The sequence below is a fragment of the Taeniopygia guttata genome, chromosome 37 (genome assembly GCF_048771995.1).
Source record: "Taeniopygia guttata chromosome 37, bTaeGut7.mat, whole genome shotgun sequence".
Taxonomy (NCBI): Eukaryota; Metazoa; Chordata; class Aves; order Passeriformes; family Estrildidae; genus Taeniopygia; species Taeniopygia guttata.
In genome coordinates this window covers 3,084,129-3,105,132 of record NC_133062.1, presented here as the reverse complement: position 1 = coordinate 3,105,132, position 21,004 = coordinate 3,084,129, and the positions used below count along the sequence as shown (strand labels likewise).

The 21,004-nt window shown below is 57.1% G+C and overlaps 1 protein-coding gene across 1 annotated transcript in view; it reads left to right on the top strand.

Annotated features, from left to right (window-relative positions):
• Positions 1-21,004, top strand: part of LOC101233471 (uncharacterized) — a 509,180-nt gene that overhangs the window by 29,716 nt on the left and 458,460 nt on the right. Inside the window, 1 exon segment of the mRNA XM_072921466.1 lies at positions 9,472-10,134. Within this exon segment, the coding sequence (XP_072777567.1) occupies positions 9,472-10,134 (663 nt within the window).

The window sequence follows — 21,004 nt, the reverse complement described above, 5'->3', positions numbered from 1 at the left end:
GGGAGAGGCCGCGGGGCATTTGCCGTGCGCTCTCTGCCATGGTTGTAGTCCGCAGCCTCCTTTTTATCCTCATTTTCCCGGCCGCATCTCCCTCTGCCTTTGCCCACGGGCTGAGGTCCTTGGAAGGTTCAGACTTCCCGATGCGCCTGCTGCCTGTCCTCGTTAATATGCACCCTCCTTTTGTATACCAGCCGATATTCATGGCTCTCTTAAGCCTTTGTTCTCCTGGAAGTTCGGGAATTTAGTGGGACTTTGAGAAATTGTTTGGCTCAATTTGTGAAATTTATTGGAACTGATGGTTTTCCCCCGTTACTTCCTTATCTACAAGTGCCTGGCTCTCTCTCCAGGCAGATTCACTCCTTGACTCTGTTTTGTTCTTCCCGGGTCCTCTTTGGTTTTGGGATTATTCTCGGTGCCCTCATTCCCTGTCCTTTTGTAGCCCTTTGTGGATCAGGAGGCCTGGCTGCCGCCTGCATCCCCTGGCTCAGCTGCTGGATGAGCTGCACTGCCAAGGTGTGGAGCATGGTAAAAAGATGAGAGTTGCTGCGGCACAGAAGAGGAGAAGCAGCATTCGTTTAACCCCTGGTGTGCCGGGGAGCCACGAAATCATGTCCCATTCCCGTCCTTCCCATGTATGGACCAATACATAAACGGCTCTCCTTTTTCCTTTGTTATCTTTTTCAGCACTTTTCCTTTGTCATCTCTTTGCCCACAGCAGTTTGAGCCATTTGGTTTGGCACAAACTCCCTTTTTTTCTGCTCACAGATAATCTGATCTCATCCCCATGTGAAATGTTGTGTTCCTCTTTCAGTGGATTGGTCGGCAGGAAGGTCAAGAGCTGGAGCTGTCTGGTTGGTTCTTCTTTTGAGGACAGCTTTTAATCTAATGATGCCATTGAAATGATAAATGGGTTCTCTGCTTCCTGATATGAATTGGTTTGGGTTCCCAGGGGCTGGTCCATGGTGTTGTAGAATTTTTTCTGGTGGCCCTTCATCTTTTTCCCATTTTTGGGTGCTCCCTGCAGCCGGGGCTGCATGAATGACCACATTTATCTAATTACATCATCAAATACTTGAATTCCAACTAATTTCCCTGGACTTGTTCTAGCAAAAGCCCCAGTGCTCTGATACACCCTGTACAGCACAGACAGTGACAGCAGATGTTGGAGTGGGCAGGGGGATGATCTCCCCCTTATTTTAGTGAAGTTTTCACAACATTCTCCATTTGCTGTTTCCCTTTGCAGCCTCAGCCATTTCTGTTTCAGAGTCAGATCCTCACCAGGGGCTCTGCCTTCAGCCGTGCAGATTCCATCTGTGCAAGCAGGCAGAGCTTGGGGTGAGGGGCAGAGGGAATCAGCCAATTCCTGCCCCAGGCAAGAAGAGCCAGGTACATTGTCCCCACTCTGCCCCAGCAGTGCTGATTTGCATTTCTAAAGCTCCTCCTTGGGTGCCTGGAATGCAGCTTCTCTTCCAGAGCAGCTTCAGCAGCCTCACATGTGGCCCCCCCACAACCAGCTGATTTTTTTTTTCCTTCAGATCATCTGTTTACTGTTTATGGGTAAAAGGGTCACATTTAAATCTCTTCTAGTTTTGCGAAGTGCAGCCTTAAGGTGAACGTTGAAAACCGCAGACCAAAATTTTGGTATCTCTAAGAGCCACATAAAACACAGACAAAAAATTCCAAAGCAATTAACTTTCTTCTCCTTCTCCTCGGAGTAAAAACTCATTCTCACATCCCTGACCAAACCCAACCGGCAATATAGAAGTAGGATTATTACAAAAAATACTCCAATGCTATAAACTTTGCACTGAAACTGCAGGAAAAAAGAAAAACTCTACCACTATGTTTAGTGGAAGAGTCAAGGCATTCCTTAATTCTGGCCAGGATGTGCTGCAGAAATCATTCCATCCCCACAAAGCCCGGGTGTGCAGAGAAAACCGTTCCATGACACGTGGGTTTTACTCGATTTTTCCCGAACTTGATACAGTCTGAACCAGTCTAAATCCACTGGTTAAATGTTACGTAGTTTCAGGCTGTGCAGTTTTTAGTATTTGGTTTCCTCGTGGCCCCGGATTTCTTTGCTTCTGCTGTTAATGAGGTGGGAAGTGCTGGATTTCCTTCTCAGCCTTTTGCAGACCAGGTGTCTGCAGCCCTGGCAGTGTCTGGGGTAGGTGTTGGTTGCTTTTTGCTGCTGGGGTTGATGTTTTGCTGCTGGGTGTTATCTTGGTGGGTATCTTTTGGGCCATTCCCAGTGTGTTGAGGTGTTAAACTCATCTCCATTGAGTGGTGCAACATCCCTTAGCAAAACCTTTAACATTTCTTTCCCCAGGGCCAAGGCAAAGCAAGCCAGAGTAGAGAAATCAAAGGTTAACAATGTTAAAGTCTATGAGCTGGTGTATTTTCCATCAATGCCATGGCAGGCAGGGCAGTGTGTGAGTGTAAGTGAGAGCCAGAGTGGAATTGTGCCGTGCTCTTGCCCAGCAGCTGTGGCAGGGCAGGCCCAGAGAGCGCTGAAGCTGCAGCAGTGGCAGCAAGGGCTGTCCCCGGTGGCTGGAGCTGCCAAAGGAGGGTGGCCAGGCCGAGGATTTCAGCAGAGGATGTGTGGGCAGGCCCAGGGCCTTGCCCCGCTGTGGAGCCCTGGCTGCTGCTGCGCTGCCTTCAGTGCAGGCTCAGTGGGGGCCTCCCATCCTCCTGCTGCAGGCGGGAAGTGCAAATCTCCGGGGCTGCAGAGACCTGGAGCCGAGGCTGAGGGGTCCCCCGTGCTCAGCTGTGCTGGCGGCTGTTTCTGGCCTCGGGGCCACTTGGCACGGGCCACGCCACTTGGCCACCAGTGGTGCTGCTCTGCACTCCTTAGGCAGGAGCCGATGTCCTGCTGGGATGTTGGCAACAGCAAAGTGCCAAGGCAGGCACTGTGCCAGCCCAGCTTCCTGGGGGAGAGATGGCACCAGAGACAGGATTCTGGCCACAGACTGCTTTAACTGTGCATCCCTTATCTCCACCCTGCACTAGGTGGAGAATTCCCAGGGTAAGGAATTCCTGAGATCAATTGCAAGGGGAAATGATTGAATATCTGCCCTGGGTCTGGCTCTTCTTCTTGCCCAAGCCAATGGCAAAAGCCGTACCCATGGCATCTTCGTTTCTATCCCCAGCTTCCAAAGGTGTTTCTTTCCATCCCCATTCATTCTTTGTACCCAGCGTGAGCTCTGGGGGTGCCAGGGGTTCTGGAGGTCCCATTGTATTCCTAAAGCTGCCATAACCCCCTGGAGGATCTTTCCTGGAAAATGAGTTCTGCTCTCTGAGTCTGTTGCTTCCACAATGCCTTTCATATTAATTACTCCTTTTAGAAATACCTTAAGAAGTGATCCAGTGGTTGCTGAGCAATCAGAATTGCTTTTGCCCCCCTGTTAGGTGAGATGGTGTCACCAGAAGATATTGAAGCCTTCCTGCTCAGGGCATTCAGTGCCAGGCTCTTACAAGCACACACAGCTGTGCCGGTTGAGCTGACCATGGGGGGTAACCTGGGCTTTGTCTGATTCCCTTTCCTCAATAACAGCGTGTCTTGGAACTCTTTTCCCTTCTGCTACCCTTAAAGAGCCATCCACAAAGACATTTTCTGCCTCAGGCCAGGCAATGTCTCCTGAATCTCGCCCAGGCTGGGTCTGGAGCTCTGTCACTTGAATGCAGTGCTGGGTTTCTTCCCAGCCCCTCTGGGGGCTGTTCAAACAGGAGGCTGGGTTAAACCCTTCCCCTGTCCTCAGTTCTGAATCCTCCTGTGCCACTGAACAAGTTTCACACTGTAATAACCGAGCAATGCTCATCCATTGCGAGGCTCTTTTGGTTATCAAAGCTTGAACTTGATGGCAGACTGGAACAGTTGGAGATCCTGTTGTCATCAGGTTTTGGGCCTCGGTTCCCGTTGAAGCTGTGGCTGCACAATTCTGCAGGCAATGAGGCCACTGTGGCCACTGGGTGAAACATTTTGGCCCAAGAATTCCTTTGGCATGGCCCTGTTGAACATTCCCCTACAATTCCAATTTCTTTTCTGAGTCTGGAAGAGCCACAGCTGAGGCATCAATATTTTTTATTTTTCATTTTCTCAAGTTTTATTCTCTTTCTCCTATCCATTCCACAGCATGGAGGCAGTCTGGGGTTAAAAAGTCCTACAATGTTCTGGCTGGAACAGAGAATCCTCAATCCAGGCTGTGTAATTCTCTATTAAATCTCACAATTATCGCAGCTCCTTTTTGGTCCTGGATAAGGTTACTTCTGAGATTGCCCAGACCCTCTCTGGGTCAGTCCACCACAAACGATCAATCAAATTATGTCCCAAAATTTAACCTTTTTCTCTATGATTTGCACTTCTTTTTCCGATACTCAAAAGATTTTTTTGGCAGGAAATTCAGCCATTTCACAGAGGCTTTGTCTACAACTTTGTCTTGTCCTCCTCATTGGAGCCATCAGATTCCCTGACTGGCAGGATAGGAGTGCTGTAGGGAGACATCCCTGGCTCCAAAAGCCCTGCCTTTAGCAGGGACTCCATACCAGGCTGTGAGCTCTTCCTTCCCTCCCCTGGAACAGGGTGTTGCTTTTAGCCCCCACTTGTCCTGGTTGCTTCCAAGTAATTTGGAGAGGATCCACATCAAATTTTCCCTCTGGGGCATCCCACACCTCTGGGTTCCCTTCAGCATAGGCCTTGCCAGACATTTGGCACAAAGGTACAGCAGCAATAGCCTCTGTATCACCTTTTACAATATTACAATGCCACCACCAAATTCCTTCCTAGTTAATAACAATCAGAGTAGGAAGAAAAGAAATTGGTTTATTTCAAACCTATCCTCCACAGCTCCTAATAGTGATTGAACAAATGACACCAGCTCAGCTTTCCCATTTATTCCCTTAATAATGAAAACACTCCTTTACAATTTTCCCCCCTTACGTGCAAGATTCAGAGTGGATGGAGAGGCCCCTGTGTCCATCAGGAGAGGCCTCCTCTGGATGCAGACCCAGCCTGGATGTTCTCCAGGGCTGCAGTGTGGTGGGTCCCCGGTGGGATGGGAGCTCAGAGAGCCCTGACAATCCATGTCCATGCAGGGGTGGACTCGCTCCTCCTGAGGGTGCTGCTGTCTGTGCTTGCAGTGTCCTTGTGGGCTGCAGCTGGATCCCTGACTCCTTCCCAGGGGCTGTTTGGGTGGGCTCTGCCCTGGCCAGGAGGGCAATGCCTCTGCCAGGTGCTTGTGGCCGAGGCCGTCCCCTGGGTGCTGGGGCCCCCTTGGGCCCTGGGGTTGGTCCCTCAGGGGCTGTGGGAACTCTGCCATGGCCTTTGCCTTCAGCTTGGCCTTTTGCTCATCCCTCCTTGCCTTCAGCTGCTGTGCCTTTGTGCCCAAGTGCTGCAGGGCCTTCTTCTGCCACTCCTGCAGCCCCGGTCACTGCCTGTGGGTGCTCATCCTCTGAGAGCTGCTGAGCTTTCTGCAAAATCTTTCCTTTCTGCAGGGACCCAAACCAAATCCTTCACAGAAAATCCTGATCCTTCATGTACCATCATGTCATGTTTTGATGCTGGCACAATGCCTGTGTCCCCATGGAAATCCAGCTTCCCAAATAAGTGCTGTGAGATGCAATAAGGAACAGAGCAGAACAGGCCTAAACTTAGAAATAAAGGAGAAAGAACTTTATTAAGCTACTACTATAATAAAAGATACACACTACATCCGGAATTAAAACCTTCCAAAACATTCCTCCTCCCTGCACCCAAACTCCAACAAATCACAGTGGGACACAACTTGGACCCTTAATCAGGTCATCACCTTTCAGATAATCAATACTCAGTCTATCAGGGGAGAGAGGAGTCTCTCTTGCACCACAGACCCCCAGGAAACACAATTACCACCTCTCGTGTTTCCATGTCACACATGGCACTGCCCAGAGAAAATGTGCCAGTGTGACACTCCTTGCCATGTCACAGTGCCCTCAGCGCCGTGCATGGACAGACTGCTCATAGGGCTCCTTTAAGGATGCTTTGCCAAGGAACAAAAGAAACAACAGTTCAGTTTTCATTTTGGGAACACAGTCCCCCCCCCATTTTCCTCCTCCCCTGGGGCTGAGGGTGCAAATGGAGATCTTCTTCCTGAAGACAGAGGGCATCACCACACCCTCCTCAGCTTTCCTCTGTTCACTCCATTCCTGTGCTAGAATTTGCTGAAGCAGGTCTCTTGGCTCACCATTGCATCCCCCTAAAGATGCACTCTCTGTTGCAGGAGAAATTGGCTCAGTCAATGGCTAACAAGAAGTCCAGCCAAAAGCCACTCCATCATCTCCCCCCAACCTTCTTTCCCTAACATTGCAGGTCCCAGACTGTCTCTTTTCTCTTTCAAGTCGAGGAGGAGTAATATTTCACAAAGCTTTCATTTCCCAGGAAAGGGTTAAAAGTCTTGGACTCCCCTGACTGCTGAAATCTCAGCCCAGACCCCAACTCCCAGGGCTGGGCACCTTCCCCCCGCTTCTCCTTCTCCTCTGCCAGTGAATTTCCAGGTGCCTTCAGGCTCTGGTGGTGTGGGGGCGTGGGGAACAAAGACCTCTCAGGTTTCCTCCTCCTGGCCTATCCCTCCCAGGCCGCAGGGCTTCCATTCCCCCACCCAGCCCATGGTGGGCGGGGGAGAGTCTGCACTCTCCAAAGAGACAGTTCTGCTGGGAGTTCTTGCTTTGAACCCTGTGTTCTCAGAGGCGTGCCCATGCCTTCAGTGGCCACTCCCGGTGCCAATATCCAAACCTGACCACTGATTGCTTTGAGACCGGCTGCCTGAGAAAATTCACTTCTATGTCCAACCATGAAAATCTGCGTTTCCCAGATGTTGCTTTGTTTTGCTCCTTGTGCTCAGGGTCCCCTGCACAGCCCGTGTGGCAGAGCCGGTGCCTGTCCTGCCGCAGTGTCCAAAGGCGGCCCCCCCGGCGGGCAGGGCCGGCAGCTCCCCGGGGCCGGGCAGCGGCCGGGGCGTCCCGCAGCCTCCTGGGGGCCGGGGGCCACTGCCGGCCCTGCCCGGGGCTGGTGGGGTCAGGCAGCGCCCGGCGCTGAGCCCCGGCTGCCCCACAGCCCCGGCCCGGCCCCGCAGCTCCCCACAGGCCCCCAGCCCTGCTCCCGGTCCCGCACCTCTGCGCCCGCTGCTGCCGCTGCCCACCACAGAGAAACCCCTGACATCCTGACCTCCTGCTTTTCCTCTCCTGGAAACTGGGGATGGAGAGGAGCAGGTGGCAAATTCTGAGGATAAGACCCTGCTGAAAAACATCCCAATCATGAATATTTTTCTCTTCCTCCTCTTTGCCATGATCCTTTTTCTTCCACATAGATTCCTCCTGCTGCTTCTTGCCTGAACCATATTGCTGCACACTCCCCTTCACCTGATCCCTTCCCAGCACACCAATACCATCCATCCCCTGTTGTCCAAATCCCTTCTCCCCTTCCCTTATTGCCCCCCTGGGTGTCCATGTCCTTAATTACCTCTGGGGGAATGTGCAAACTACCTCAGCATTCTCCCAAGGGACCCTTCAGAGACATTTTGGGATCATCATCCCTTTGGCCAGGACCCCTCCCTGGCTTTCCCTTTTCACTCCTCCATGGGTGCCCTGCCATGTTCACTCCCCGAAGATCCCAGGGCACTCACTGATGAGATTTTCAGTGCTCTCTCCCTGCTGACTCTTCACAGACCCCCCTGATGTGTCACTCGTCTGTCTCCTGGTCACTCCCGGGTCCCCAATCAATCCCCGGTGCGGCCGCCAGCCAAGGGAGCCGATCACCCAAAGTGGGTGAGGCACCTTCAGCTGCACTCCCTGCCCCAGGGTGTGCGGAAAAATTGACATCACCAGAGGTTTCTGTCCACAAAGCAGACAGAGGAGTCCTGTGAAACTAATTTCATTTCTAAAAATGGGAGAGGCCATGGGACATTCCCCATGGGATCTCTCCAATTGTTGGAGGACACAGCCTCCTTTTCATCCTAATTCTCCTGGCCACATCTCCCTCTGCTTTCCGCATTGGCTGAAGTACTTGAGAGCTACAGACTTCCCAATCCACCTACTACATACTCCCTTAATATGCTCCCTGCTTTTATATAGCAAATGATATTCATGGCTCTGTTAAGTCTTTGTTGTTCTTCTGGAAGTTCATGAATAGAGCAGGGCCTTGGCTGAGCATCAGTCTGTGTCATCAATTAATAACATTTTCTGAAACCAAGGCTTCTCCTGTCACTTACTTACATGAAAGTTGCTTGACCCTATCTCCGAGCAGATCCAGAGCATCTGTTTGTAAAGACACTTTGCTCTTGCTCCTTTCATGGGGGTCCCCCGTTTGTGGGACATCCCCCCTATGGCAGGGTGTCCCCTCTTTGCTGCAGGCGCAGCCCTCAGGCAGAGCTCAGCCAATCAGAGCCCGCGGCGCTGATGACTCACCAGTTGCCAGGCAGACTCGCAGCTCCCCGCGTTCCCCACCTGGACCCCACCTGCGCCCCCCCCTCGGCCCCATGGCCCCCGCGAGGGGAATTTGGGGAGGTGGGAGTGGGGCAGCGCCAAGGCCGGGCCCCCCCGCGCTGTCCTGGCGGGAGCGGCTGCAGTGGGGACCGAGTGCGGGCGGGAGCGGCCGAGAGCCCAGCGCTGCCCCAGCCCGACCTGCCCCAGCTCCATCCCTGCCCCTCGGCTGGGATGCTGTGGGTCTGGGGGGAAGAGGGAGCCGGCAGTGGGTGCTGGGCCTGGGGCAGGAGGAGAAGGGAAGGAGAAGCAGGCTTGAGGAACAGAATGGTCAAACGATGCAGGTGGCAGGAGAGGGTGGGATTGTGCAGGAGAAGGAGGAATAGCAGGAGGAAGAGGAGTGTGAGGAAGAGGAGAGACACAGGAGGAGGAGGAGGAGCAGAAAGAGGAAGCAGCAGAAGGTTCCACCCCTCCGTGTATAAGCTGTCTCCCCCCAGCCCCATGAGCGTTGCTCCCCCCACATGCAGCAGGTGACTGTGGAGGGGGATCCACGATTTTCACGGGGTGAATCTTGGTGTTTCTGAGCTTTCTTGGGTAAATATTGGATCTTTGGTTTTATGTGGCAGCTGAATCTTTATGTTTTGCAGGAGGTTTTTGCTGACTTGTGATGTTTGGGGAGTTTTTGATCTGTATCTTGAAGTTTGTGGGATTTTTGGACTAAATCTTGGTGTTTTGGAGGTTCTTACAGACACAAGATTCCCAATGACTTCCTGAGATGAACTTGGGCAAGGAGGAATCTTGAGTCCAAGGTGCTCTCCTCTTGTTTTTTACCCCAAACCAGGATTTTTCATTCCCTGGGCGTGTCTGGATGGAGGAGGAGGAAAAGCCCCGGAGATGCTGCAGGAGGAGGAGCTGCAAACCCAGCCCAGGGAGCTGCAGGGAGGAAAGAGCCCCCCTGAGCCAGGAAGGCGGGCGGAGATCCAGCCGGAGCTTGGAGCTGGTGGAGAAGTCTCATGGCAGGGAGAAGCCCCACAAGTGCTTGGAATGTGGGAAGGGTTTCAGCCGGAGCGACCACCTGATCCGGCACCAGAGGATCCACACTGGGGAACGGCCCTACGAGTGTGGGGAGTGTGGGAAGAGGTTTCGGACCAGATTCAATCTTCTCCTACATGAGCGGAGTCACACAGAGGAGAGGCCCTTCCGCTGCCCCGACTGCGGGAAGGGCTTCAAGCACAACTCCAACCTCACTGTGCACCGGCGCATCCACACCGGGGAGAGGCCCTACGAGTGTGGGAAGTGTGGGAAGGGTTTCAGACACATGTCTGGCCTGATTGAGCACCAGGTAATCCACACTGGGGAATGGCCCTATGAGTGCTTGGAATGTGGGAAGAGCTTTGGGCGGAGCTCACACCTGAGAACACACCAGCGCATCCACACCGGGGAGAGGCCCTACGAGTGTCCCCAGTGTGGGAAGAGGTTTCAGAGAAGCTCCCATCTCCTCGTACATGAGCAGATTCACACAGAGGAGAGGCCCTTCCGCTGCCCCGACTGCGGGAAGGGATTCAACCGCAACTCCCACCTCACCAGGCACCGGTGCATCCACACCGGGGAGAGGCCCTACGAGTGTGGGAAGTGTGGGAAGAGCTTCTCCAGGAGCTCTCACTTGACCCAGCACCAACGAAGGCACCACTAAGGGAAGCCCTGTGAGTGCCCTGAGTGAGGGAAGAGCTTGCAGTGAGGGAAGAGAATGAGGGAAGAGCTTAGAGTGAGTGAAGAGAGTGAGAGAAGAGCTTGGAGTGAGGGAAGAGAGTGAGGGAAGAGCTTGGTGCGCTGCTCCAGCTCCATCCCCCATGGGAGGATCGGGGCTGGATGATCCCCAGTGACCCCCGTGGGGCAGAGCCCTGCTGATCCGTGGTCCTGGTGATCCATGCTGGGTGTGGGGAAGGTGTTGGCTTCTTCTCCTTGTGCTGCTGTGATTTTGGGGGGTTCCCATGGATGGGGGATGGGAGGTGAGTGGGGGGTCCTGGTGCACTGGGAGGGGCTCATAGCTTGGGTGTTCCCAGCGATTTGGGGGGCTTGGTGAAGGGGGGAAGCAGTGAATGGGGGGATCCCAGTAAATTGGGGGGGACCCTGATGATAATAGTGGGCCTTGGGAGATAACGGGGGGGGGAAGGACCAAACCCTAGGGGATTCCCCTAGTGCTGGTGAACCCCCCGTGCCCCCCCAGCCCTTGGGGTCCCCCACAGTCCCTGCACTGTTCCTGTGGGTCCCGCGGCTCTGGGGGGGTCAAAGCGGAGGGGATGGAACCTCCATCACGGATGGGGGCACAAAGGGGGTCCGGGCCCAGTGCTCAGGGGGGTCGGTGCACGAGGGGGGCCCGGTCCCTGTCCCGGTGCACAGGGGTGGCACTGCCTGGGGGATCCCGGTACTTGTGGGGTTCCCAGGGTTCGAGGGGGGTCCAGTCCCTATCCCAGTGCTTGGTGAGGGGGGGGCAGTGCCCGGGGGGCTCCCACTGCTCAGTAATTGGGGGGTGTCAGAATCCAGGACATCCCTCTGGCTGCCCTGGATGGCTCCAGACCCTGGCAGGGGCCTCGGAGACCTTGGCATGGTGTCAAGAACACCGGTGGCTGTGGTTTTAGCCCCTGGAGAAAATTGCCAACTTTGTATGAGGAATTACAAGGCACAAGGGTTTGAGTAGCGTGGTAGGTGAATTAACACAGGGTGGAAAAGTAGAATTTTAACATTTTAAAATACGGGGTTCAATGGGACAAGGTGGAGGGATCTGGGTGTGTCCTGACCTTCTTCTCCTTTTTGCCCTCCATGTCTTGCTGTGATGGTGACACTTTTCTGTTGGTTGAAGGTAGAGACACACTGTCCAACAGAAATGATAGGTATTGGCACGTTATTGTAAACACAGTACAGGTAGTTTTTAGTGTAGAAGGCAAACAGCGCCCTGAGGGCAGGGAGACTGCCACAGACCGACCTGCTAGACAGAGCTCAGCAGAGCGGACAAAGCTGTTAGAGAAAAGGGAAAATAAATGGCCCTGAGAAGCAAAGCTCCGCATCTCGACTCCTTCTCTGCCTGCGTGGGCTGGGAGAAAAGGACTTTTCACAATCTCGGAGTCATCTCGACCCCCAGACAACCGAGAGGGGGTCTCCACTCGTCCCAGTGCCCGGTGAGGGGGTGTCAGTGCTCTAGGGGTGTTTGGGGGCACTGAAGGGGGTGCGGGTGTGGTTTTTGGGGGGTCCCGGCGCCCCCCGGGGCAGGGTCAGTGCTCAGCAGTGGGGGCTGCCTGGGGACCCCCCCCCGGCCCCCAAATCACAGCCAGGTCTCCTGCAAGGCACTGAGGGGAGGCTCGTTCACCCCCCCGCCCCCACCAGCATTGCCACACACCTTCCCAAAGTGTCCCCAAGTACTCCCAAAGTGCCCTCAGAATGTCCCCGAGTCTCTGCAGAGGTGACACCGGCCTGATGACGGCCCAGTGGTGATGTTGCTCTGTGCACAGCAGCCTCGGGATGTCCTCCATTGCTCTTTGGCACCGCTCGGCCACTGCAGAGCCACCGTGGCCAGGAGAGGGACAGAAGAAGAGGGTGTTGATGTCCCCAAGTGTCCCCAGCAGGTGACGCGTGGCCAGGCGGGCACTGGCCTCCCACAGCTGCTCAGCCTCGGCCGCTGTGGCCACCAAGGCCGCACGGAAATCGGGACACCTCCATTGTCCCCTCCAGGGCAGCCTCGATGTCCCCGAGCCGGCGCTGCAGCTCCCGGGGGAAGGTGGTGGCTTTGCCACACGCGGCCACCAAGTCCCCCAGCAGCCCCAGGTGCAGCTCCAGCCGCTGTCCCCTCCCGGTGGCCGCATCCCTGCAGGCGTCGCGGAGCTCGGTGGCCGCCTTGGCCAGCCCGGCCCAGCTGTCCATGAGCCTGTCCAGCACACGCCTGGCGCTGGCCAGGGCTCTCACACAGGTCCAGGTGGTCCCTGGGGTGTCCCCGAGGTTGGCCAGGGTCCAGCCCAGGGAGGGGAAGGGTGGTGGCCCAGGGAGGGGACACGGTAGTGGCGCAGGGCGTCCTGGAGGTGAAAGATCAAGGTCCCCACAGCCACCCGCAGGAACTCTGGGGACACGGCCAGCAGCACGTCCCTGTGCGGCCTGGCCACGGTGGCCATCAGTTCTCTCAGGGTGGCCACCAGCTCACCCCGTGTGGCCACCACAGCCACCATCGCCTCCAGCACCTGGTAGGAGGACAGCTGGGGATGGGACAGGGGAGGTGTCAGGGGCCTGGTGGCAGTTGTGGCCTCCTACAGTGGCCCCTGTGCCCTCCTGTGGTCCCGTTTGTCCCCTCCCTGGAGGGCTCTGCTGTCCCCTCTGTCCCTTTTGTCACCCTCTCGTCTCCCACTGTTCCCCCCCCGTTCCCTCCTACCACCCTCAGTCCCCTCCACCCGTCTGCCACCCCCGTGTTCCCCTGTACCCTCTGCCACCCCTCTGCCCACTCCCCGCCGTGTCCCCCCTGTCCCCTCCCGCCCCCCTGCCGGGATTGTCGCACCTCACGGGGCTCCATGGCCGCTGGGGACACTCCGGGGAGGGGACACGGCCGGGGACAGTTGGGGACACGCGGGAACGCGGCGCGGCCGGAGAGGGGAAACAGGAAGAGGTGACGTCATCGCCCCGGCCCTGCACCACCTCTGGCCGTTTTTGAGGGGTCCTGAGGAGATTTTGGGGGGGTCCTAGATGAGCTTTGAGGGGGTCCCAGGTGTGGCTTGGGGAGTCCCATGTGAGGTTTGGGGGGTCCCAGGTGAGGCTTTGGGGGGGTCCCAGGTGAGGTTTGGGGCATCCCAGATGAGAATTCTCGGTGATTTGGGGTTTCCCAGCTGCCCAGGTGAGGTCTAGGGATCCCAGGAAAGGTTTGGAGATCTCAGGTGAGGTTTGGGGGGTTCCAGGTGAGGTTTAGAGGGTTCCAGGTGAGGTTTGTGTGGTCCTGAGGAGATTTTGGAGGGGTGCAGGGGAGCTTTAGGGGGTCCCAGATGAGAATTCCCAAAGATTTGGGGGTTGCCAGGTGAAAACAGTCCGGGGGGGCCGAGGGGGGAGGGGCTGGGGAGGTTTCGGGGTGTGTCCCATGAGTGGGGGAGGGGCGGTGAGGGAGGGTCCGGGGGAATTTGGGGGGGTAGGAGCGGGCAGGATGAACCCCCAGACACTGACCACGCCCTCTTTAGACCCCGCCCCGTGTTTTGGCCCCGCCCCTTGCTGCTGGACACGCCCACCGAGCGCCCCGCCCCCTCAGGCCCCAGCCCTCCCCGTTCCCAGCTCCCGGTTCTGGCCCCGCCCCCTCCTGAAGCCCCACTTCAAATTAGCCTTGGCCCCGCCCCCGGATAGATTTTTATCAATGGAAACCAAAAATCGCCACAAATCGACCCAAAAATTCAAACCCAGGGGAGTGGGGGAGCAGGACCACACCTGTGATTTTGGGGGGCTCCAGGTGGGCTTTGGGGTGGTCCGAATGAGTTTGGGGGATCCCAGGTGTTCCTGGGTGGGTCCAAGTGGGTTTTGGGGGAGTCCTCGTGCATTTTGGGGGTCCCAGGTGGATTTAGAGGAGGATCCAGGTGAGTTTCAGTGGGGTCCCAATGAGTTTGGGGGGCGGGTCCAGCTGTCCCTGGGTCGGTCCAGGAGATCCTGGGTGGGACCAGGTGGGTTTTGGGTAGGCCCAGGTGGTTTTTGGGGGGATCCAGGTGTTTTTGAGGGAAGTTCAGATGTCCTAGGGTTGATCCAGGTGTCCCTGAGGCATTTCCAGGTGGTTTTGGGGGTGTCCCAGGTGTAATTTGGGGGGATCCAGGTGTTCCTTGGGGCTCCTGCTGTGTGTGTCACTTCAGCAGCTGTGATGTTGTGATGTTCCCCCCTCCCCAGCTGTCTCATCCCCCAGGTGCTATGATGTCATACACGTGACATCACCATGTCCCTGCACAGGTGGCTCTGTCTCGCTGCACCCACCCAGGTGTGACATCACCTGTGTCCAGGTGTGACATCCGTCCCCAGGTGTAACATTACCTGTGCCCAGGGGTCACTCAGGTGTCACTCAGGTGTTACTCAGGTGTGATGTACCTGTGCCCAGGTGTGCCACTCAGGTGTGCCAGGTGTCACTCAGGTGTGCCAGGTGTCACTCAGGTGTCCCTCAGGTGTCCCTCAGGTGTGGAATTGTGTTATTATATGTTTTATTATGTATAATTTCATTCCATGTACCCCCCCCCCCCCCCGCGCTCTGTAGCAACCCCCCGGGTTTTCCCATCTGTCCCCGCGGTTTGCCTTCCCGGGAAAGTGCAGAGTCATTGTGTTTACATCTCAGGCCATCTGTCAGTCACGTGGCGGGGTCGGCAGATGACCTGGGACCCTCCACCTGTCCATTCCCCATTGGATGTACCCCTGCACCCCACTGCCCTCAGACCCCCCGTGGCGTTACCCCATTGGCTGCCCCGGGTTTCCCCTGTTCAGTACTTCACCTGCGGGCTAGGGACGCCCCGGGCTTTTCTCTCGCCCGGCCACTGCGTGCTGCTGCCGCCCCGCTCCCCCGCCGCGGCTTTTCTCTCTGCCGGCCCCCGCGTGCTGCTGCTGCCACCGCCGCCGCCGCCGCTCCGGACGACCCTGCTGCGGCTGCTTCACTCCGCGACCGCGGCTGCCACTCCCGCCACGGCACCCACGTGAGTTCGCCACCGCGCCGCAGCCCCGCGTGCCGCCTCCCCTGGCTCGCGGCCAGCTCCGGAGCACGCCGCCCCACCCCTGACTGGCAAGGCGGCACAAACAAACTCAAGCGCGGCACGCCGCAGTCTTTTCGGTTTTTGCTTTCCCAGCCAAACTGCAATAAACTGGAATTCTGCCTGTGGGAGAAAAGTCTCTCTCCCTTTATTCGCCGCGGGACACGCCTCTGCTCCCAGACCCACGTAGCACCAGCCGACGCCCGCGAGGGCTCGCCGGAAAAGACGGAGACTGCCCACGCTCCCCTCCCCCCACGGAGCTAGCTGGGACAAAGGGGGGAAAAGAGAGCACTACGGCAGTTGTGGCACCCAACGTGGGGCTTGGGAACTCCAGGCCACGGACTGAGGACCGCTGAGCCCCAAGAGGCTGGTGGATTTACCTCGTGGACGTTACAACACCCTCGCAAGCTGCGGTTCCGTTTTAAGGAGCCAGGGTTTCCAGGGGGCTTGGACCTGCAGCTTTGGCTTGCACCGCTGAAGTTCGGTCTCCCCACGGCGAAAACTTCACAGCTGGACTTTTCATTTCCCCTTTGGACGTCGCCAGACCCGTGGTGAGTTACCGGGGTCCCCTGGGCTGGGTACGCCTTGCTCCTTTTGGGGTGGGTTTCTCTTTCTCCCACAAGGGGGCGATAAGATCCCACATTTTTTCTCCCGCTGCAGGGAGTGTGTAAGGGCAGGCTACCTAGCTTTCCGATAGAGGTATTTTTTTTCTTTTGTTATTTTACCAGCCGCGAGGTTCGCGACACACTTTAACATCGACATAATGGGTGCAAAATTGTCTGTGTCGCACGAGAGAATTTACGTTCAAATCCTAGGAATTCTAGTTGGGGGAGGAAAGAGATGTAAAAAGTCAGACGTTAAGCGTTTTGCCCAGTGGCTTTGGCAGTCCTTCCAGGACATCTCGCAGGCAAATTTGTACCAAATTCAATTCTGGGACCGAGTTGAAAAAGAAATTGCTCAAAAGGACGACCAGTCCCTCTCAATTTTCATCCATCTGGCAATCCAATTGAGAAATATTGTCAAAAATAACTGTGAAGGGAAGCCAGAGCCACCCCAGGGCGAATGCATCCCCCGAAGCCCCCCAAATCCCCCAAACTCCCTCTCCTATCCCTCTCTCCCTAGCCCGGGGATTCTCAGACAGGCATCCTGGCAAAACCAGCCGCAGGCAGATTCTGGCCTCTCTGTCAACCCCCAGGTTCCATCACAGGACAATGCTGGCATCGCCCTGCACCCTTCCCCTCCCCAAAGTTGCTCTCTTTGTACAGCCCTGCCCCATAGTAGTAAAGTTGTGAGTTTTAAAACCCCAGATCCCTCTCCACAACCTTTCCCTGACCTTTCCCAAAATAATCCCCTTCCCTGCCCCAGGGCACAAGATGGAGGGGACCGCATGGCATGCCCATCCCCCTCCCTCCGTGCTTTGTCTCCCAACGACCCCTTTCACCCTACAGCCAACCCCTCCCACTCCCGAGACTTCTCCACCCACCCCTCCCCTCCACCCCCTTCTGGCACCTCCCCTAATGAATCATTCAGCAGTCCTCCCTCTGACCCCGCCCCTAGGGGTGAGGTAACACCAGCCACACCCCCTAGCCCTGGTCCTGCCTCCACCCTCGGTTCCCGCGACCCGCCCTCTGGTTCCCACGCCTCGATTCCCGAGGGGGGGTGGGTGCGGGAGGAAGTGGGGGGGAGGGGGGAAGCCGTGACCTGCCGCAATCCCCGCTTGCCTTTTCTGCTGCACCGGTCACCTACATGCCGCGGCAGAGGGGCAGACCCCTGGCACAGTGGGCCCCTATCCCACAGGCTGTGATTAGGGATGTTTGCAAAGCCCAAAAGGAGTTTGTCCGGGAAAGTGAATACTTTAGGGGGCTGTTAAAAGTCACAGTTTCCTCCAACGAGTACGTCCCTGCTGACATTCGCGCTCTGTTTTTGTGCTTGCTTACTCAAGCTGAGTTTTTGGTATGGGAATCCATATGGAGGCGGGAGGTACGAGATGCATTACCCCAGCTTTGGGCAAAAGCCGAGGCCTCCTCTGACACCGATGGAGGCATGTTAACCATTGATCATCTGTGCGGGATGGGGGAGTGGGACGTGGCAACAACACAGGCGGAAAAGATTCCAAGAGGGGCACTGGCAGCAACTGCCAAGGCGGCAGAAAAAGCATTTTTTAAGTTAAGACCCAGTGGTCCTGTTGTTAACTGTTTTTCTCTCAAGCAGGAGACACAGGAATCTTTCGTTAGTTTCATAGACAGGTTGTACAGGGCAGCTGAAGCACAGGTTCCAGAGGAGGGATTGAGGCACGGCATGGTGAAGCAAATCGCCCTGCAGAACACCAATGAGGCCTGCAGACAGGCAATGCTGAGCCTGCCCCTCGACCCAGAGCCTACGCTCCAGGCAGAGTGTGCAAGGGCCCTTTGTGACAAGGTGCAGCGTGGTCACCGTGGAATGGAATGGGACAGGGTATCAAAGGGCCCTTTGTGACACGGTGCAGCATGGTCACCGTGGCATGGAATGGGACAGGGTATCCAAGGGCCCTTTGTGACATGCTGTGGCATAGGTGTTGGCAGTGACAAGGCCACTCCACAGTGCTCTGTGCACGCGACAAGACAGGATGGAGAGAGCGGTGCTGTGAGGAGCCCTCGCACAGCCACTTGTTCCTTGCTGACCCAGAGCTTTCCCGAGGTATTACTCCTGCAGGTGACCTCATGGCCAGACCAGAACACTTGGTGACCTCTGGCCTTCCCGAGGCATCTCTTCTGCAGCTGCCCTCGAGGTCAGACCGTGGCATTTGCTTTGCACTGTCCTTGACAGGAGTCTCCTGTCCTTGTGGCTGGAGCCCCCAAGACCAGAGTGCAGGACTTGCTGTCCTGTAGCCTTGCCCAGACTTCACTCTTGCAGGTGCCCTCAAGGCATGACTGCAGCACTTGCTGACTCGGACCTTTTCCGAGCCACCTTCTCCTGCAAGTAGCCATGAATCCAGGCAGTGACGTAGAGCACAGACCTGCGAGCGTGCCCAAGCTGGCTTGGGGGAAGGAGGAGAAAGAAGGCCCTGGAGCTGCCCCAGCACAGCAGCCTGAAGAGGTGGAGCAGTTCCAGCTACCACAGAAGGGTGAGTGGCAGAGCTGGGCCACAGGGCTGGTGCCTGCAGCCAGCTTGGCCCCATCCCATCCCATCCCATCCCATCCCATCCCATCCCATCCCATCCCATCCCATCCCATCCCATCCCATCCCATCCCATCCCATCCCATCCCATCCCATCCCATCCCATCCCATCCCATCCCATCCCATCCCATCCCATCCCATCCCATCCCATCCCATCCCATCCCATCCCATCCCATCCCATCCCATCCCATCCCATCCCATCCCATCCCATCCCATCCCATCCCATCCCATCCCATCCCATCCCATCCCATCCCATCCCATCCCATCCCATCCCATCCCATCCCATCCCATCCCATCCCATCCCATCCCATCCCATCCCATCCCATCCCATCCCATCCCATCCCATCCCATCCCATCCCATCCCATCCCATCCCATCCCATCCCATCCCATCCCATCCCATCCCATCCCATCCCATCCCATCCCATCCCATCCCATCCCATCCCATCCCATCCCATCCCATCCCATCCCATCCCATCCCATCCCATCCCATCCCATCCCATCCCATCCCATCCCATCCCATCCCATCCCATCCCATCCCATCCCATCCCATCCCATCCCATCCCATCCCATCCCATCCCATCCCATCCCATCCCATCCCATCCCATCCCATCCCATCCCATCCCATCCCCTGGGGCCATGCCCATGGACAGGATGGAATAGGGGCCGGGCAGACACCCCACAGCCGTGCTCCATGCCCTGGGGCGGCGCGGGGCTGTCCCTGCCTGGGCAGCGCAGGGCTGGGCTGTGTTCTCCGGCCTCTCCCGCAGCCCCTCAGCTCGGGCTGCGCTCGCTCTTTGCCAGGTGCAGCCGTGCAGCGCACACGAGAGCAGGAACGCACCCGTGGCCGCTTCCGCAGAACAGCGCAGGTACCTGCAGCCATCCCCACCTGGGCTGGGCCTGCTGGCACTGCTCAGCCCAGCACTGTGCTCGGAGCACTCCATGCAACATCCCGGGCTTCTTGCCCTTCTGCTACAGATGGTTTGCAAATTCATGAAGAGGATTCGGGAGGAAGAGAGCAGCGTCATGGGCACTGTGGTCAGAGCGTACTCTCCCATCTTCAAAAGCAAGACCAGTGCTGCCCTGCTGGATATGCTTGTGGAGGAGGGTCCTTCCAGCCCAAAGCAAGTGAGCAGCCTGTGGCCAGGGTTTGATCCTCCCAGCAATTGCGTGGCCTCCCAAGCCACACCTGCTGTTCCCTGGAAGCCTTTGAGGCCATGGCAGTGTGGTGGCAAGGGAAGCACTTCTCTGGGGCAGCTGGGCACATTCCTTCCTCTGGCAGCTTTCCAAGTCTCCCCTGCCTTCTCCAGGTGCCCGCCATGGTGAGGTACATCCTCGTGGCCAATGAGTTTCCTGAGTACAATCTGTACAGGCCCCTTCTGGATCTGACAGAGGCACAGCCCTCTGACGTGGTGATGGCTCTCCTGCGTGTGGCCCCAGTGTGTGACAGGTACGGGGTCCATGTGTCCACAAGGCTCAGCAGCCCTTCACCCTGTACAGCCTGTCCCAGGTGTCTGACAAACAGAGAATTCCAGGGCCCTCTGGCTGCTCCCTTTGCCAGCCCTGGCCCCTGCCAGCCCCCCAGCATGCTGCCATGCTTCCCCCCTGCCCCTCAGGGGCCAATCCCCACAGGGCTAGGCTGCCTGCGTGCTCCCAGTGAGGGGCAGTGGGCAGAGGCAGGGCTGGCAGAGCAGCTCAGCTCCCCGCTGCCGCCCAGGCCACGCTGCTGTGTCCCAGACTCCTCTGAGACAGAGCTCTGACCCCACAGAGCTGCTTTGGCCATGTGGAAGAGCATCATGTGCTCGCCCAGGACTGCAGAGCCAGCCATGCTCGTACTCCTCGAGGTGCTGGGGAGCTGGCCAGAGCACAGCACGTGCACCTCCGATGGGGACCACACGGCTGTCCTTGCCCTGGCTGTGAGTTTCTGCCTTTGCTGGCCCCAAGGCCACCCCTCCAGCAGCTCTCCATCCTCCCTCCCCCACGGCGTCTCCCTGCCTCAGGCGCTGGGCTGAAACCTGGCCTCGGGGCAGCTTCGGGGCCACCAGGCCCGGTGCTCCCCCTGCGTCTCTCCGGGCCTCTCCCTCCCGTGCTCGGGCCCTGCCAAATGGACACCTCGGCACTGAGCGCTGTCTCGGGCTGCTCTGTCCTTTGCAGGCAACTGAGGTGATGTGGAAGATCCTCCAGTTGCCCTGTGTCCCACAGATGGTGACCGTGTATTTCCCCCACCTGTTTGTCCATCTGCTCTTCCAAGTGCTCTTCAGCACTCTGGATATGCCAGAGGAGGTCGATACCTTCTGGAAGGGATGTCAGCAGCAATACGGCCTTACCACCAGCCCCAGCAGGTGCTCCATCCCAGTCCTCCTGTCCTTGCCACATCCCTGGGCAGGAGCCAGTGCTCCCAGTGTGACCTGGGCTTTGCTCTGCACACAGGTTTGCAGTGCGGACCCTGAAGTCCCTGCTCTGTCAAATGCAGCACGAGGATGTGGTGGTGGCAATGGAACACAAGTGTGGCTGGGACACACTGCTCTGTGCTGACACCCACCACTGTGCTGTGGGTCTGCTGGGCAGGTGAGACCCCCTTCACACTGCTGCCTCTGACATTTGTGCTCTGTGCCTGGGGTGCCCCACACAGTCCCTGTGGTCATGGGCCAGAGGGCCTTGTCAC